The sequence below is a fragment of the Peromyscus eremicus genome, chromosome 7, assembly GCF_949786415.1.
Source record: "Peromyscus eremicus chromosome 7, PerEre_H2_v1, whole genome shotgun sequence".
Lineage (NCBI taxonomy): Eukaryota > Metazoa > Chordata > Mammalia > Rodentia > Cricetidae > Peromyscus > Peromyscus eremicus.
In genome coordinates this window covers 112,246,366-112,265,912 of record NC_081422.1, presented here as the reverse complement: position 1 = coordinate 112,265,912, position 19,547 = coordinate 112,246,366, and the positions used below count along the sequence as shown (strand labels likewise).

Genomic DNA, 19,547 nt, shown 5'->3' with positions numbered 1-19,547 from the left:
CCACACAGTTAGCCAGACAGCCGTCAGCCAGCACCAGCTACTCTGAACCCTCAGACACTCAGGAGCCTGGGGCCAGAGCATACTGTAGGTGCTGAAGGTCCATGTCCTAGCCACGACGGTTTCAGTTTGTGCTGAGCTTTGGTGGAGCCCTACGAGCCTTGGTGAACTGTAAATGACCTGCAGCCATTTACATAAAGGAAAATGTTTCCCCCGATAGCCCAGCAGAAAGTACACGATTGGCGCATACACAGTCCTTCATTCTCATGAGAGGTATAAATGTGGCCCCTTGTTTGCCAGGACTAGTACAAATACAGTCCTGCAGGAAGGTCTGCTGTGACCGGTACAGACACTATGACCACACGTTCTGCTTTGTACAGGCAGACTGTGTGGCTCCTTCTGTGATGCCCAGGCTCAGTAACAGGATCCTGGCTGCTGGGATTGCCATGCCTACTTGTGGTCTTTAGCATGGGAAACATCTTTGGGGTCTCCATCACTCATTCTTTTATCAAACCTCTAGTAATGGTTAAACAGGTTAAGTCTGGAACTATACAGACTATTTAAAAAGAGAGTAAATATTTCTATGAGAACTTTTCTAACTTTAAAATCAAATATGAGTCAACAATGGTCAATAAATCACTCACTTGTAACTTCTTCTTCTCTCTCTGAAGAGTCTGAAATGCTGTGACGAGCTAAAACAAACCAAAGTAACATTAGTTGTTTCTCAATAAATTAGTTGTTCTCAACAATTTACTATTCTAAAAGCTGCTAAAATTTTTCTCTTTATATAAGTCAAAAACCAATCACAGCAGTCCTGTATAAACAACTGAGCCTAATTCAACCACAACAAAACTAAGTGACGGAAGTCGTAGTTTTTGTCCTTAGATTTCAACACCTAATTTGGAGGTGAGAACTGCAGCCAATTCGCCTGCAGGTGGAAGGCTACCCAACTCTAGTCACGGACTGACTACATCTGCAACAGACAGCATTGAGCAAGTGTCTGCTGGGAACCAATTCTGGGGCCTAACCCAAACTTGACTCACTGAGAACTGAGGGACACAACAGAGAGACAGGAAGCTGTTTTAAAAGCTCTGCAGGTGACTTTTTTGTTTTGGACTACAATATTAAACAAAATAATAAAAATGTCTGAGGAAAGAAATGCATAACTAACAGATAGAAATGAGAAATCCAAGCCCCAACCCTAAACAGGATAAACATTCCAATACATCTTGATGAAGCAACGGAGGAACATCTTTCTAACCCTGTAGGTTTTACACAGTTGACGGCTAAATTCAATGCCCAACTGGGACCTACGTTAGCCGAGCCAGGGGCTCTGTCGAGCTCAATGCACCTGTAGGGAAGCATGGTCTAGTTAAGGTCTAGTAAAAGATGTGTGCCTCTAAACGCCACTGCTAATGTCTGAGTCCAAAGGCAGTCAGTGATGTATGAGAGAAGTGAGTCTAGGAACAGACCTAAGAATTTGGAAATACACTCTGCTTAGGAGTAGGACTCCCTTACTAACTCTAGGCTGGAAAGGCTACTGGTACTCAAAAAAGAGGTGGGCTGGGAGGACGAACAGCTCAAGAGTCAGAAGTCACTTCATCCTGAGTACCTGTGGCAGCAAGGAAAAGCAGAGGCAAAGGCTATGAAGTCTCTCTGTGCCTGAGAAGCTGCTTGACTCTGAGATAGCCTAGAATGGGAGAGCAGCCACAGCAACTGAGAACCAAACAGACTCTATCAACTGCTACCCATGTGGCCTTAAGCAAGTCACTTAATCTCTACGGATTCCTAATCCCTTTTCCACAAAAATGAGCAAACTCACATTCACTTCATAAGGATGGTACAAAATTAAATGCCATTATAAATGTAAATGGTATCCAGCATACTTAAATGCTAACTATACTATTGTACTAGCTTCAGACATAAAACTATGGATAAATCTATAAAAGTAGCATAAAGATAAACAAAAATATTTAAGACTATTTGTAGCATGAATCTTAAATGGTCTTATTAATAAGGACAAACCCAAGGCCAGCTATTGGGGTGAATGCTGGAAGATCAGAGAAGCGGAACAAGCCACAGCTACCTCACCTTGCCAGTTCCTCAGCTGATCCTGTTTCCTCATACTGGAAGCCTCTCAGTACTCATCCGAAGGGGTCTCAGCTGAACTGCTGCTCAAAAGCCTAAAAGCTTAACCAGCCTAGTTCCTGGTTTTCACGCCTTATATACGTTCTGCTTTCTGCCATCACTTACTGGAATTAAAGGCGTGAGTCACCATGCCTGGCTGTTTCCAGTGTGGCTTTGAACTCACAGAGATCCGGATGGATCTCTGCCTCCCAAGTGATAGGATTAAAGGCGTGTGTGCCACCACCATTTTCTGCCCTCTATATCTAGTGGCTGTTCTGTTCTCTGACCCCAGGTAAGTTTGTTAGGGTACACAATATTTTGGGGAACACAATACCACCACAACTACTATTAATATTAGTAGAAATATAAAATAATAGTTTAAAATTTTTGAAGGAAAAAATTACCTAGTTCCACAGCTATGAAAGAGACACCTGGTTTCAATGTCCCATTTACATTTCTAGGGTCCATGAGAGTCCTTTCTATTTTGCCAGCATTTTAGTTTTAATAAAAAGGTAATTTCTGTATTTCATCAAGGTTTTCACTTCACTTTGGTTTTGGCAGTATGGGTAGTCAATTAGCTACACAAACAGTGAAACTTGGACTAACTTTACACTCTAACCCTCAAGTTTACTAGTCATTAACACGAATGTGACACTGATTCACTAGCACACTGAGTATGATAAACAAGAGCCACAGACAACAAAGGCTTTCCTGAAGCGGAATTTCTTAACTGCACTTGACAGAAGGGGACTCAAGGTAGCAAATGTACATTTCAGTTCCTGAGGTAAGAAAAAACAAAACAAAACAAAACAAAAAACAAACAAACAAACAAAAAAGAAAAAAAGGAAAGCACTATTTACTTCCTCCCTTACCCCAAACAGAGTGAGTCACCAAGGGTTTAGCAGTTAAAAGACTCATTTAGAGGGCTAGAGAGATGGCTCAGAGGTTAAGAAGAGCACTGGGTGCTCTTTGAGATTACCTTGGTTCAATTCCCTGCATCCACATGGCTGCTCCTAACTGGCCTCCAAGTGCACCAAACACATAAGTGGTACACAGACACACATACAAGCAAAACACCTATATGTGTAAAAAAAAATTTTTTTTTTTAAGGATTCATGTTAACAAAATTTTAAATGTCAAAAAAGTAAAGACAGCCTGACAAGACGGCTCAGTGAGTGAGGGCATTTGTGGCCAAGGGCACTGACTGCCTGAGTTCAACCCCTGGGATCTATATGGTAGAACGAGAGAACCAACTCCCACAAGATGGTCTCTAATCTATCCTCCCACATGCTATGGCATGCATTCATGCATGCACATACAAATACACAATACACAATAAAAATTTTAAATTATATATTGGTACAATGAGAATGAGCCAAATCTTTGAGGTCATCAGACTACCTAACCAGTAGTTCTCAACCTTTCTAAAACTGTGACCCTTTAAATAGTTCCTCATGCTGTGGTGACCCCCAACAAAAAAATTATTTCACTGCTACTTCATAACTGTAAATTTGCTACTGTTATGCATTGTAATGTAAGTATCTGATATGTGATCCCTGTGAAAGGGTCGTCAGACCCACAGGTTGAGAACCACTGAGCTAAACCATGGCAGTCAGAAGAGGTCACTGTGAAGTTACTCTAGTTAGATGAACAACATGGGGGATAGAGAAGAAAGAGAATGACCTCTGCCCTAGGTGTCCATAGACACTGCAGGAATGTGAAAACCAGGCTACACACAATAACCTCCCAAATGTCAGTCTGCTAAAAGGCACCTGTACCACAGAAGGCCTAACTTGGTCCTGCCACAAACTACCCGCCCCCAGTAACCAGGACCAGGGTCAGCCAGCCTCAGGCTAAGAGCAATGCAGTAACATGAAGGAGAGAACAGCCCAAGGGGAATGTATGAGCAGTGTGGGCCAGAGCCTGCTCCTACCTCTGAGTATTTCCCTCGGTAACTACTTAAGCTTCGCTCCATTCTTCGCAACCTCTGAAGCAACTGCTCTCTGTTGAGGCTGTCGGAGCTCCCGGGTGCGTCTTCAGCCTCGCTCTCCATGTCGGAAGGTGGATCAAAGGCGGCAGCAGCGGGGCAGTCCAGGTCAAGCTGGTTCAGGGACTCTCTGGAAGATGTCCGCACCAGAGACTCTTTAGAAGACCAGAATTCCTTTATGGGACTTCGGAACAGAGACTCCACTGAGGGCACTCGGAGCTGGAGCTTCTGCGCCAGAGTCTGCGAGTCGCCTGACTGTAACCAAAGCCCAATGGAGCAAGAGTTAAAATGCACACTTTAGACATCTACTACCTGTCACTAGCAGTAGTCTAGTAAAAGCTCTAACAAATTCAATTTGCATCCCAGATAAGTAACACAAAACACTGTTTTCTGAAAAATGAAAGACACGGCCAATTTCTGTGAAAAATCTGGACCTGAAGTCAGAGAACTGGGCTCCGACTTTCACGCCTGTCACCTAGCAGTACAAGCCCTCACTAAGTCACTTCCCTCCCATTTCTTCATCTGTACAGAAGGTAGCATGGTTAGCAGGCTGACCCCACAGGGACTGTGAAGTCTCATGTGCCCACCTGCTGTTAGACCCTTTAACAGCACACCAGCCTAAAGTGTGGGCATCCAGGGTGAAGTGTGAGGTGAGGAGCTCAATTCAAGACGGCTTTATCTGGTGAGTCTTCATGGAGATAATGATTCCAGATCATTCTTTTCACCAAAATAGATAAATGGGCTGAGGAAGACGGTAATGCATTAATGTGCCAATTCTGTTTAGCAGGGGAGTGGGGTGGCCCTGTGACACACAGCTCTCCTAGAGCCTCTTCCTATGGACTCAGGCTGTTTGTAATAGTACAACCTGGAAACCACCCAAATACACCCGAGAACACACTGCAGAGTATATACAGAAGTTCGCAATGCACTACTAAAAGATCAAGCTGGAGGGCAGGAGACATGGCTCAGTGGTGAAGAGCATGTACTACGTACTCTTCCAGAGGACCAGCACCCACGTCAGGTGACTCACAACTACCTGTGGCTCCAGCTTCAAGGAATCTGATGCCTCTGGCTGGCCTCCTTAAACACCTGCACCCATGTGTATATCCCCCGACACACATATACATACACATAATTAAAAAGTAAATAAATACATAAAAAAGATCAAGCTAGAAAGCAGTGTGCAATTGGGTGGTGGTGGCGCATGCCTTTAACTCCAGCACTCAGGAGACAGAGGCAGGTGTATCCTCTGAGTTGCAGGCCAGCCTGGTCTACAGAGTGAGTTCCAGGATGGCCAGGGCTACACAGGGAAACCCTGTCTTTAAAAAAAACAAAAAAGGGGCCTGGAGAGATGGCTCAGCAGTTAAGAGCACTGACTGCTCTTCCAGAGGTCCTGAGTTCAAATCCCAGCAACCACAGGGTGGCTCACGACCATCTGTAATGAGATATTGTGCCCTCTTCTGGCCTGCAGGCAAACACACAGCCAGAACACTGTATACATAATAAATAAATAAATAAATAAATAAATAAATAAATAAATAAATAAAATATTTTTAAAAAAAAACCAAAAAAGTAAAAAAAAAAAAAAGCAGAAAGAAAAAGAAAAAAGCAGAAAGAAAAAAGGCAGAATGCATACAATGAGCTCATTTTGACTTCTTTTATAAATAGTCTTTAATTTCTATGTATATTTTCACAGGTGTCATCAGAACAGGTCACAAAAGAAAGGCACAGGCAGAGGTAAACAGTGTCTTCGTGTGGTAAGATTTTGGGTGGATTTAGTTTTTGTGTTACATTACTCTCACTTTCTGCTTTGTTTTCATAATGTGCAAGTTTCACCCTCATGATGGAGGGAGGGTCAGAAGGAAGAGAAGAGCCTTCCTGTACAAATCTTCAAGAACTCCTTTCCCTGGCAAGTCCATTCCCAGTCACCTATGACCGACCCATGGGAAAATGCTGGTCAGTTCCTAGCACACAACACCCTTACAAGAGACCCTAGGAGAGACAGATGAGCACATGTGAAGAACCCTAAAACGAGCTGCTATTTCAGGACTTCCAGAAGCGAATGAACAATGTCAAAGTCTACATTTGCAGGGTCTAATCATTCTAGCTGCCACGTCTACTCTGGCTGGCAGTAACTTTGATTGTCTATTTTTAGACTGAGGAGTGCTTGGCAAGTGTGCATCACTCTGCCTACTCAGCCTTAGTCCCAGAGTAACACTTCTGAACAGAGTGTGACTCATCCCTTCAGTGGTAGAGTCAGGATCACCAAAGCTCAAGTCCCAACTCGTCTGTTGTTCTACAGGACCTGGTGCGAGTTACTAAGCTCAATAGTCCTGTTTCCTCTGTACAATGAGGCTGGAAAGCACCTGAGGAGGAGGGAGGAGGAGGGAGGAGGAGGAGGAGGAGGAGGAGGAGGAGGAGGAGGAGGAGGATGCCATCTACTCTGCAGGACTACAGGAAAGACTGAATGAGTTAATACGACATGCTGCAACAACTAGCATGAAGGGACTAGAGAATAAAAGAGACAGCTTCAAACAAAAGCAAAGGTAGAAATAAAAGAATCACCAGGGCAGTGGATGTAGCTTGCCGGTAGAGCATGCACTCTTCTGGTTGGAAGAACTAAGAGCATTTGCTTTGGGGCCTGACTTAGCTTTGCCACAGTGTGTATGTGGCTTTGATGAAGTGACACAACCTCTTTCTGCCTGTCCCTTTTCATGAGGTGTGTGTGTGTGTGTGTGTTAAGAACTTAGGCTCCGATAAGGCAGGTACTACTTTCACATGACATCTGACCTGTGCTTCTTCCTTCCTACCACAGCCAGATTTTGTTGAGTGTAACAACACAACCAGGCTAAAATGTTCAGCTTTTCAAACGCAAATTAAAACCCACTTGTTGTACAATATTATTTTAAGATGTGCTACATTTGTTTGTGCTGTGGAATATTTGTTTAATGATGCAAAGATGTGTTGCACTCTTTTATGTTGCATTTGTTTAACTCTGTGAAGCTGTGTTACTTTGCCTATCTGAAACACCTGATGGTCTAATAAAGAGCTGAATGGCCAATAGCGAGGTAGGAGAAAGGATAGGCGGGGCTGGCAGGCAAAGAAAATAAATAGGAGAAATCTGGGAGGAAAAGAAGGAGGAGCAAGAGAGAACATCAGGGGCCAGCCACCCAGCTACAAAACCAGCAATGGAGTAAGAAAGAAAAAAAGAGGGCAGACGCCTTTAATCCCAGCACTCGGGAGGCAGAGCCAGGTGGATCTCTGTGAATTTGAGGCCAGCCTGGGCTACAGAGTGAGTTCCAGGAAAGGCACAAAGCCACACAGAGAAACGCTGTCTCGAAAAACCAAAAACCAAAAACAAAATAAATAAATAAATAAATAAAGATATACAAAAATAGAAAAAGGAAAAAGCCCAGAGGCCAAAAGGTAGACAGATAATTTAACCTCACTCCACCCCCAACTGGTCCAGACGAAGGTTGATTAAATGGTAATACACAGCATGAGAGTCTGTGGAGCAGTTCCCGGGGAAGAACTGCCAGCCGCAGATGACACTGCCCTCCGAACCAACAGACCGAGTTAATAATGATCCCTACCATGCACCAACAGAAACGTGTAAATATGGTCAACAAAAGACACTCTTCAAAATGACCCCAAATCAAATCAGCCTGTTCATAGAATTCCTTTTTAACTGTCTTGTTCACCAGTGAAATATCAGCCAACAATCCTGTTCACCACTGGCATACCAGGAAGCAATGAAAATGGTTTGAAATCATAGCAACAATACAGATAAATCTCATGGAGTATGAAACAAAAGCAGCCAGACATGCTGGGCATGGTGGCTCACACTGTAACTTCAGTTCTCAGGAGGCAGAGGTAGGGCCAGTGCTAGTCTGAAGCCAGCCTAGCTTACACAGTAAGTTCTAGACCAGTCAAAGCAAGATGTGAAACTGTCTAAAGCAGTGGTTCTCGACCTTCCTAATGCTGTGACCCTTTAATGCAGTTCCTCATGTTGTGGTGACCCCCAATCATAAAACTATCTTCATTGTTACTTCATAACTGTAATTTTGCTACTGCTTTGAATTATAATGTTTTTAATGATTTATTTTATGTGCATTGGTATTTTGCCCACATGATATGCCTGTGTGAGAGTGTTGGATCCTCTGGAGTTACAGTTTATGAATCATACCTTAAATATCTGCTATGCAGGATATCTGATATGTGACCCCTGTGAAAGGGTTGTTCGACCTAAGGGGTTGTGGTCCACAGGTTGAGAACCGTTGATCTAAAGAAATGGCAGGAAGGAGAAGGGAGGAGGTGGGCAGGCAGGAAACCTGACACTTTACATAAAGGTCAAAATAACACAATTAATTTGCAGTGCTAGAAGCAAAAATGGTGAATACCTCTGAGGAAGAGAGAAGGGACCGGAAGGGAGCCAAAGACTTTTACTAATTAGGTCTGGTTCGGGAACTTTTTGTTTTCAGTTTTTTACTATATCTATTAATTTATGTGTGCATACCAGGAGATAGAGCACATAAGTCAGAGGACCACGTGCAGGAGTCAGTTCCCTCCCTGCACCAGTAGGTCCCCGGAATCAAACTCAGGTCATCAGGTTTGGTGGCGAGCACCTTTACCTGCTGAGCCACTATGCCCTCACACCAGGTTGAGTGCTGAGTGCAAAGGTGTATTTGTAGGATGAATATGTCACACTTTTATACAGATATTAAAGTTTGATTAATTTTCAATTAATATTGCTCTAATTTAGCTTTTTTTTTTTTTTTTTTTTTTTTGGTTTTTTCGAGACAGGGTTTCCCTGTGTAGCTCTGCGCCTTTCCTGGAACTTGCTTGGTAGCCCAGGCTGGCCTCAAACTCACAGAGATCCTCCTGGCTCTGCCTCCCGAGTGCTGGGATTAAAGGCGTGCGCCACCACCGCCTGGCTAATTTAGCTTTTCTAAGACTCAATAACGTTGATAACAGACACTATAAGAAAGCCCACAGGCTGGGACTTTTTGGTATGGCTATCATTCTACTGATAGAACACGCTAGAACAGAGATGCTATTTCCTGAAGGCCGGCCTGTACTCATAAAGTATCAAGGATGCGATAGTCAAACAGAGTGGGCGACAAGAAGTTGAAGGGAGAAGGGTGCCTCTGCAACACGCCTCCATCTGTAAACGGGAACAGTGACAGCCCTGCCCTAGCAAAGAGGTTAGGTGGCATTCTTTCCAGGCAGTCACAACAGATAGGCCAACACTCTGAAAGGACTTACATTTTTAAATAAACTAGTAACAAACCTGAGGAGGGGACGCTTCGCTTCTGTTAACACCATCTGGAGACTTTGTAGCTTGAGTTGATGCATTCTAAGAACAAGAAAGAACATCATAAAAAAAAGAATAGGAAACTAAAGCTTAAAAGCTGTTAAAACACAATAGTAAGACCTAGTAGACACTTGTATCTATTAAGCAAAATTAGTAATTGTTTATTAGAATATTTTCATGCAGGCAAAAGTAGTGTGGTTAAGTATTTTAGAAAAATCATTTTGCTGTAAAACATAAAACTACAGAGCAAAGATTAGTGTGTAGCAAATTTATTTCAAGCTAATCACAAACTTCCTCCCCTTACATCCCTAATTGTGTTCCCCATGACAAAAATCAACTACAGGGAGTCTGTCGGCACAACTCCATCCAATAGAAAACTATCCAAAAAGTAGTTATGTTACCTGCTCCCTATAGTAAAACTACATCCAAATTAAAATTATTTGGGCAAAGCTATTAAAAACCAAACTTGGTAATAAGAAATTGAAATGCCTCATTCATTCTAATCCAGCAATTTAAATGAAACCAGTGTAATGGTTTGCAAAAAAATGTTCTACTGAAAACTTCTTCCACATTTCCTGGCCGTTTGTTTCCTTCTGTTGATGAGCTCAGTGCTCCCAGGGCCAGTCATTGGTTACCTCAGGACACGGACTGCAGAGATAGATTCGGAATGCTGTGCAGCACGCACAGCACACTGTCTCTACGACCCACCACCACTACAGAAGCAGCTCATGAGAAAGCACTTCCTTGCTCTACACAATAGTGCTGCACCCCACAGAGCCGTGGTCACTGTCCCAGGGGTCTGGCAACTACGTGCTACACTTTCTGCCTTTACAGCTAACCCAAGGAAAGATCAAAGGAGAAATGGGTAACTTGGCAAAAGTATTCTCAAGGTAACTAGGTATTTAACAACAACAAAGTAATCTTTGGGTATTATAAATTTATTGTGTCATATAATTTAACCTTATTTTTCAGGAAGGAAAGCAAAGTATTTACAAATGGAGGGTTTCTTTGGCATTCTTGTTTTATGAAATGGGGTGTCACTAAGTTGCCCAGGCTAGTCTTAAAGTCCTAGGTTAAGAGGATCCTCTCCCACCTCAGTTTTTCAAGTCCTGGGTTACAAATGTGTACCACCACCCTAGCTTTAGGATTTAATTTGCTAAAAATGTTTAAAGTGGGGGAATGAGTGTATGTGGAGGTTGGAAACAATGTGGCCATGGAAGTATGAGAATGGTGATAACAGATGGCAAAGGATGGGTACAAGCTATTAATTGTTGACACTGGGTAATAGACATGTGGTGAGAGGGAATAGTCACATTATTACTATTTATAATTTATAATAGGCTTCAATTTTTCCTTAGTTAAGCTTTCAAGTACCTTCTCTTCCCTCTGAAATAAGTTCTTAATTTTTACCAGTCTGAGAGATTTCTTTGTAGTTACATAGGAAAAAATGCTGGGAGAACATAGGGTTAACCTACCTTCCTGATCACCACCATTTCAATGACAAAGTAATACTACATAGGACATGTTATTTACATAATATCATAGTAATAAACTGTAAGGTCAAAAATACATTTAAATTATGAAGAAAGGTCTCAAAGGGCTCCCTCCATACACTAGGTCAGGACAAAGAGTGGCAGCAAGGTCCCACGACCTAACACACAAGTGTGGTCCCCATGAGAAAGCCGCTCCACAGCTATTTAAACATCACCAATCAAGCTCAAGGCACACAATACTTCAAACAATTCTTAAAGCTTTCTTTTCTTTGGACTCTTCGTTCATTTGTTTTGAGACAGGGTATCACATAGTCTAAAGTCTTAAATTCACTAAGTTGCTGAGGCTGGCTTTGAACTCCTGGTCTTCCCTCCTTCACTTCCTGAGTGCTGAGATTACAGGCATGCATAAGCACGACCAGCCTTGAAAATAGTTTTAAATGTAAATACTGTATTATATAGCCAAGTAAGTATAGTATAGCTAGGGGCACACTGCTGTGGGATGGTCTGTATGTCAAATGTGTTGCTGATTGGTCAATAAATAAATCACTGATTGGCCAGTGGCCAGGCAGTAAGTATAGGTGGGACTAACAGAGAAGAATTGAGAGAACAGGAAGCTGGGTGAGAGAGACACTGCCAGCCGCCACCATGACAAGCCGCATATGAAGATCCCAGTAAGCCACGAGCCATGTGGCAAGGTATAGATTTATGGAAATGGATTAATTTAAGCTGTAAGAACAGTTAGCAAGAAGCCTGCCACGGCCATACAGTTTGTAACCAATATAAGTCTCTATGTTTACTTGGTCCGGTCTGAGCGGCTGAGGGACTGGCGGGTGAGAGAGATTTGCCCTGACCGTGGGCCAGGCAGGAAAGCTCTAGCTAGCTACAGCACACTGGCCCAGCAGACTGTGTGACTCTAAACCAGCGCTGCTCTCTCGAAGCAAAGCTTGAGGTTTCACCACTATCTGTAGAGTCCTCCTTTTCCGCCTTGTTCTGTTTTCAACGTTTGCAGTCCCTGCATTGGGACGCCCCATCTGGCTTCCCTGCAGACCCAACACGTCTATCTGATGCTTGTTTTCTTCTCCAACACTTGGACTCTTTTGTGCATACATGCACATTGACATCCTTGTCTCCACATTAACCTGTCAGCCCTCGGGGGCAGGGCACACCAATATTCCCATCCTAATAGTAAGCACTCAATGAAGGCTTGTTGAATCCTTGCCTAGACACTTCCTTCACACAGAGAAGTGGAGGGGTTCACTCAACATATGCTGATGATCAGAGTCACCAAAGCTTCCTTCCACTGGGGCAATTTTTAGACAAAAGGAAAACCCATTCAGCTGATTTTCCTATATACACCTTCTCTTCTCTGCCAAATTTGTCTTCAAATATATTCTTTTCATTTTTTTTCTACAATCTTCTCTAATTATATCTGTTTCAATCTTTCTATAACTATTTTCTGACTGCTGAGCACTAAGGATACAGTTGTTTTTAAGAGTAAGGAGAGAAGTATGTTTTCAAAAACTAAATTAAGCCCTGGCAGGGTAGCACATGCTTTTAACCCCAGCAACTGAAAAGCAGGCAGGTCTCTGTGAGTTTGAGGCCAGCATGGTCTACATAGCAAGTTCCAGGACAGCCAGAGCTAATAATAGAGAAACCTGCCTCTCCCCAATAAATAAATAAAAACCTTAAAAAAAAAAAAAAAAACTAAAATAGGGAAAACTCAGCACTTAGTGAATTTGTAATTAATCCCCACTAAATTTGTGTTATGATACCAAATAACGATTCTAGTTTCCCTTTGTCTTATGGAGAAAACTAATCACGAGCATATAAAATGTATATAAGATTGGTTTTTTTAGTCTATTTAAGTTTATTTCTAAATAATTTAAAGTACTCACTTTTACCTTACAGCAATTTTGACAACAAAATAGGAATTGAAATTATTTTATATACTGTATTCATGAAAGTTATGCCTTTTAAGTTTCTATTACTCCTATATGCAAAATACAGCATGTCTTTTTTTTTTTTTTTAAATAAACTGGTAAATCTGGGTAGCTGGGACTCCCGACTCAGCCCCAAATATCTTTATAAACAGTAAATGTTCCTTGTAGCCAGAGACAGAGAGAAAGCAGCTTTCCAAATGTCCCTTGACATCCTGTCTCCACCCTGAGCTGTTTTCTTCCTTAGACCCAAGTTTGGAGTACAACTGAAGACCACTGCTGACCGTGTGCACACCAAGCCTTCACTGGCACCTGGTTTAAGAACAAATGTTCTGTTTTTACCATTAGCTACCAAGTTAAACCAATTCTCAACATTTAGAAAAACTGCAAACCCAGTTCAGCCATCCTCCAAGGGAACATCAAAAGCTATCCTTAGTAAGTAAACACCAATACATTTTAATTTATTAAATTATCAGTTTACCAGATACTCCAAATAGAAAAAAATGTCTACTTTCCCAAAAATAAATCATATATAAAGTTAAAATTAAGTGAATTCATTCATTTTTTTAAAATGAGACAACCGTTTTCTTTCATATTTAAAAACTAGTAATTACAAAACACAATGTACTGACTTCTTAACTGCAGTTTCAAAATAAAGACATGAACATGCTAATATAGAATCCACCTACCTACCAATGTTGTTAAGTATTGATTTACACAATGCATTATTTTCCTTAAAAAACCATTTGCATCTCCAACACTCTTGGCTTCCTCCTAATAGTGAAACAGATTTCTAACCACGCACACTGGCTTTTTCGGTATAAGCAAACACTTTCAAGGGATAAAACTTAAGCGCTAGTTCTAGCAAGTGAAGGCTGCTTTCGCTACATTAGTGGGAAGGGGGAATGTTACTGGGATGCTATTAGAGTTACCAGGAAGCAGCTAGCTGCCACACTCAGCGACTTGTTCTCTAAGGTTTTAGGGCAGGGTTAGCAACATGGACACTGAAGATGCTCTGAGGGAAGGTAAGTGATAAACCGCATGAGATTTGCTGCTACAACTACCCAGAGGCTTTGCTTCCCCACAAGGGAATGCAAAAGCGGTGGAAGGACTCACCACACTGTCAATCTGTGTTTTAGGCTGTTTGGAGGAATCCAAAGCAAAGATAGTATACTCAGAGAGAAAGGCAGGTTCTGCTACCATCCCGGCTAGTACCTGTCTCAGTCAGTGTAATAAGCAGAGGCACAAAAACAAACAAATGATGAACATAAATCATTGCATGTTCCAAAGTGACCGTACAGCACAACACTACAGCATCTCAGTACGACAGCCACTGTCATGATGATCACCCCCTTTCCCAAAGAGGAAACAGCAGGTTGCTGGGGAAGATCAGGAATGGGATCAACTAGTGAGTTTAGGATTTTTAAGGGCAACTTGGACACCACTTGCTAACTGGCATACAGATGTCTGCAGCAGGCATCTTGGCACCCAATAAATCTGGCAACTGGATATAAAGGTCCATTCCAATATTAAAAATGCACAAAAGTGCCACGTCTCAGTGACAAGCAAAGAAGATTCTGAAGATCTACAGAAAATAATGCCCAGAGCTAACAAGACTGCATACTTAAATTTTCCTAGGAAGCTACATCTTAGACATTACATGAACTCTTCTTACCAGACACCATCCTCCTCCTCAGCAGCAGCAACAGCAAAATCCTGACAGGAGAAACTTCAGGAGGTGATGGTCTAGGGTACAGCTATAGCCCCAACATGCCAGCTTCACAGGTCTATAATCATCCTCAACTCACTGACTTATATATACCAACTATGGAGAACATTCATGTCAATCATCTCTCAGTCAAGGGGCTTGAAGATAAATGTAAACAACACAACTTTAGCATAACTTTTATAAATACTAAAGTGATTTCTTTAGATACTTAAAAAGACAGTACCGAAGTATACAAGAATAATAAAACACAAAAAATACCTTTGTTAATACTTATATGCAAAATTACTTTTATCAAAAATACATATACATAAGAGCCAGGTGATGGTGGTGCACACCTTTAATCCCAGAACTCAGGTGACAGAGGCAAGTGGATCTGAGTTTGAGGCCAGCCTGGTCTACAGAAGCAAGTACCAGGACAGCCTGGGATATGCATAGAAATCCTGTCTTAACCGCCCCCCATAACTACATACATAAGAAACATCTGAAATAAACAAAATCTATAGTTCCTTCTTTCTTTCTTTCTTTCTTTCTTTTTTTTTTCCCCCGAGACAGGGTTTCTCTTGTATAGTTTTGGTATCTGTGCTGGATCTTGCTCTGTAGACCAGGCTGGTCTCGAACTCAGAGATCCGCCTGGCTCTGCCTCCCGAGTGCTGGGATTAAAGGCGTGCACCACCACTGCCCCGCAGACCCTAGTTCTTTTGATACATATTCTTTTGTGTTTTATTTTTCTTCCAGAAGCTATTACACCAATACACAAACAATCCTGAATTAGGTGTATATTTTTTATTGAAAATGATTCATTCTGCATGTATAAGTTAACATCAGTTGTCTTTCTTGATTGCTTTCCACTTTACCATTGAAGCAGGGTCTCTCCCTGAGCTTGGAGCTTGCCAGTTCCAGCTAGTCTACAGCTAATCAGCTGGCCACAGGGGTCAGCTGTAGGATTACAGGCTGCCACCACACTTGCCTGGCTTTTGTGTAGGTTCTGGGGATCTACACTACAGTCCTCACACTTGTACAGCAAGTACTGTCGCACTGAGCTACCTCCCCAGACCCCTCATGGTAGAGACTGCATGCCTATTCATGAGTGAAACTGCAGATTACTAACACATATGCAAGCACACAAGATCAGTACTTGTAAGACAGGAGAGATTTGAATAGGAGCTCTATGGGTGTCACAGATTTCTCAATGGTAACTGCTTTTGGGGATACAATGGTATAATTATACAGGATGTTGCTATTTGGAGAGAGGGTATACAAGCTGCCCCCTAGTTTTTTATAATCTGCATATATAATTATTACAAAATGAAAATGCTAAAAAATTAATCAAGTTAAATATTGATGGCAGTTGTTTTAAGAAAAATTATATAATAAAGTACAATACTCCATGGTATATAATACACTAAATAATAAGCACATAATATACAATAAATTATATATCCTGTAAAGGACATGTCTGAAAATAAGTATGTACAAAAGTTTAAAAACATACACTTTCCCCTCAGGACTTTAGGGCTACAGACACTGACAAAAGTGCTCACTAATTCTTTACCCAGCACTATACTAGAGACATCCTAATGACAGACAGACACAATGTTGCTTTATTTGGTCTGGCTGGTGTTTGAAAACAGGGCCTCATGTACCTCAGGCTGGCCTCCAGATTATTATGTAGCAAGGATGACTTTGAACACTGACTCTCCTGACTCTTGTTCCTCCTAACTGGATTAGTTAGGTGTCACTACACCAGACTAAGACAAAATAAAACTGGATTAAATTAAACAAGTTTTTAGAACAATGCATGTGCACACTGGTGTATGTATGCACATAAGCACGTGGGTAAATGTGGAGGCCAGAAATTCATGTTGAGTGTCTTCCTTTATTGCTCTCAACCTTCTTTTCTTTTTTTAAAAGACTTATTTATTTTTATGTGCATTGGTGTTTTGTCTGAATGTATGTCTGTGCAAGGGTGCCAGATCCTCTACAACTGGAATTACAGACAGTTGTGAACTGCCATCTGAGTGCTGGGAATTGAACCCAGGTCCTCTGGAAGAACAGCCAGTGCTCTTAACTGCTGAGCTATCTGTCCAGCTTCGTCAATCTTACTTTCTTGAGACTGGGTCTCTCACTGAAACTGAAACTTACCAATCTTGCCAAGACTGGCCAACCAGAGAGCTCCGGGGATCCTCCAGCCTCTGCTTCCTCGCTCTAGGATTATATGTGTGTGCCATCACACCTGGCTTTTTACATGGGTTCTAGGGATCCAAATCGAGTCATCATGCTTGTACAGCGAGCGAGCCGTCTCTCAAACCCAAGATTTTTTTTAAGCTCTTTTTGTCGTACAGGTGACTAGTACTCCTAGGATAGAATCCAAGAACTTTCTATACTAAATTCTAAATGTTATTACCAGTTATATATTAATTATATTATATATATATTAACTTTGAATAAATGTTAACTTGAAGTTGAAAGCTACACAGATTCACTTCTCTTAGGCTTCCAAAGTTAATTTTTTAAAAACAAAAACAGTTACCCATGCAAGTTTAAAAAAAAAAAAAAACAAACGCAAGTTTAAAAGGGAGTATATGTGAAGTTTTAAGAGAGCACCACCCAAGTTTGATGTCCATCATAGAGAAACGGTGACCAGCATTCCAAAAGGTGGTCACACAGAAATGAACAGCATGGAGCCAAGCGTTTCCCTCACCAAAGCAAAACAACTAAGATCAGTTCCACACACACACCCCACCCTTCACCCCACTCCCCAGAACCTCAGAAGCCCTTCTTCTGGCTGCCGAGACAGCTCAACGGTAGAAACTGCACAGCAGGTCCAAGGCCACTGGTTCCATCCCAACACCAAACAGAAAGCCAACAGGTCTTCTCCAACACTCAGTTTCCAGCCAGCCAATGTCTAAAATTTGTTCAAATTTTAATCTACAACAGCTAAAAACAAACTCAGCTCTTCTGTGTGGTCCCCAGTGGTGTCACCATGGCACAACACTGAGTGGAATTGTGTGCCCTGGCATTCATGTCAACCTGAAGCCTCTGGAGTATCTCAGAGGATCCCGACCTACCCTGCAAATCTCATGCAGGCCATCCCTCCACATCTGTGTCTGTCTATGGTGCGGTAGTCAGTACTTTTTCTGAATTCACTCATTTTCCTTAGTCTTATTATAATTGACACATTTCCATCTTTTTTTTTTTCCTTCTCCAGAATTTCTAACTAGTTCTTTTTCATATCTACCTAAACTACTTTTGTTTGGGCTAAGTTTTTCTCACAACACTCTGTTGATTTTAAGAAATTATTTCTTCACTTGTCTTACTGTAGACCACTTGCTGTGGGTATCGCTCTATGTAAATAAAGCACTGATTGGCCAGTGACCAGGCAGGAAGTATAGGCGGGACAAGGAGAGAGGAGAATTGAGGAAGGAGGAAGGAAAGAGAGACCAGCTGGAGCCACTGCCAAGACAAGGAAGATGTAAAGTACCGGTAAGCCACGAGCCACGTGGCAAAGTAAAGATTAATAGAAATGGGCTGAATATAAGAGTGAGAGCTAGATAATGATACGCCTGAGCTAATGGCCAAGCAGTTTAAATAATGTAAGAGTCTGTGTGTTTATTTTATAAGTGGGCTCTGGGACTGGCGGGACTTGGCGGTGGGAGCTGGAGAAAAATTCTCCAGCTACAACCACTCTACTGTTTGAAGCTCATCTTTTATAAACTCATACCTTAGTGTCTAGTTTTGCTGGCTGACTTCTTGTTTCTTTAGAATTTCCTTTACAGCAGTGGTTCTCAACCTGTGGGTCATGACCTCTTTGAGGGTTTGACCAACCCTTTCACAGGGGTCACCTAAGACCATCAAAAAACACAGACATTTACATTATGATTCATAACAGTAGCAAAATTACAGTTATGAAGTTGCAAAAAAATAATGTTCTGGTTGGGGGTCAGCACAGCATGAGGAACTGTACTGAAGGGTCGAAGCACTAGGAAGGTTGAGAACCGCTGCTCTACAGGCTCATTCTGAAAAAGGTATTGTCTCTCATTCCTCCGGTGACCGTCCCTTCTCATCCAGTTCATCTGATTCCCAAGGCTCCACCAGCTTAGGTCAGAATCTATGGCAAGAACCATGGCAAGCTGAGCCACTAAGCCCAACAGAGGTGTGACTTAGTTCTTGATCGTGAGGCTGCTCCTCAGGGACAGAAGCTTCCCCTAACAAGCCACAGAAAGCCCTGGCAGCAGCAGCCAACTCCTGCAGCTAGGAGAGCCATCTCAGCTCGCTGCTGTTCACAACCCACTCTAACTCCCCGACACAGAACACTTCAGCTCGCTGCTGTTCACAACCCACTCTAACTCACCGACACAGAACACTTCAGCTCGCTGCTGTTCACAACCCACTCTAACTCACCGACACAGAACACTTCAGCTCTGCTGCCGTTCACAACCCACTCTAACTCACCGACACAGAACACTTCAGCTCCGCTCAATCTATCCAAATAGACTTAAGTAAATGCCTACACTAAAGCATGCACCTCCTTCACCTCGCTGCTGTGCCGCATGTGGTACCGGCTTAATACCACCCTGGAGGACTGACAGAACAGTACCAAGGGGGTTTTCATTCTTACAGAGCTGCAGTTGAAAACAGCTGACTTTGGCCTCAACTCCAAGCCTCTCAGAAATGGTTTCAGTCCATCTTGGCCTAGAGATGTTTTCCATGTTTGTGAACTCAGGTACACCCTCAACAAGAGGAAATGTTCATTCTATGTCTGTGGCTCCAGCACAGAAAGGGTGCATAGGGCAATCAGACCCCAAGTCCTCCAGGTGACGGCTCAGCACAGCTGGCTGTGTGCACAGCCTGCTTCAACAGCCTGCAGTTTTTTTTTTTTTTAAAGATTTATTTATATATATATACAGTGTTCTGCCTGTATGTATGCCTGCAGGCCAGAAGAGGGCACCAGATCTTATTACAG

General features: G+C 42.3%; 1 protein-coding gene across 9 annotated transcripts in view; it reads right to left on the bottom strand.

Moving 5' to 3' along the window:
* Window positions 1-19,547, bottom strand: part of Golga4 (golgin A4) — a 91,521-nt gene that overhangs the window by 54,425 nt on the left and 17,549 nt on the right. For 7 of the 9 annotated variants that reach the window (XR_009380349.1, XM_059268855.1, XM_059268856.1 and 4 more), the window contains exons 3-6: window positions 13,972-14,070; window positions 9,402-9,467; window positions 4,058-4,366; window positions 642-689 (exon numbers count right to left, since the gene is read on the bottom strand). Coding sequence is in view for 8 of the 9 variants with exons in the window: in XM_059268855.1 (XP_059124838.1) it covers window positions 642-689; window positions 4,058-4,366; window positions 9,402-9,467; window positions 13,972-14,070 (522 nt within the window). In the remaining variant the exon portion in view is untranslated. The remainder of the gene's footprint in view (window positions 1-641; window positions 690-4,057; window positions 4,367-9,401; window positions 9,468-13,971; window positions 14,071-19,547) is intronic. The other 2 variants (XM_059268861.1, XM_059268862.1) reach the window with 1 other exon arrangement.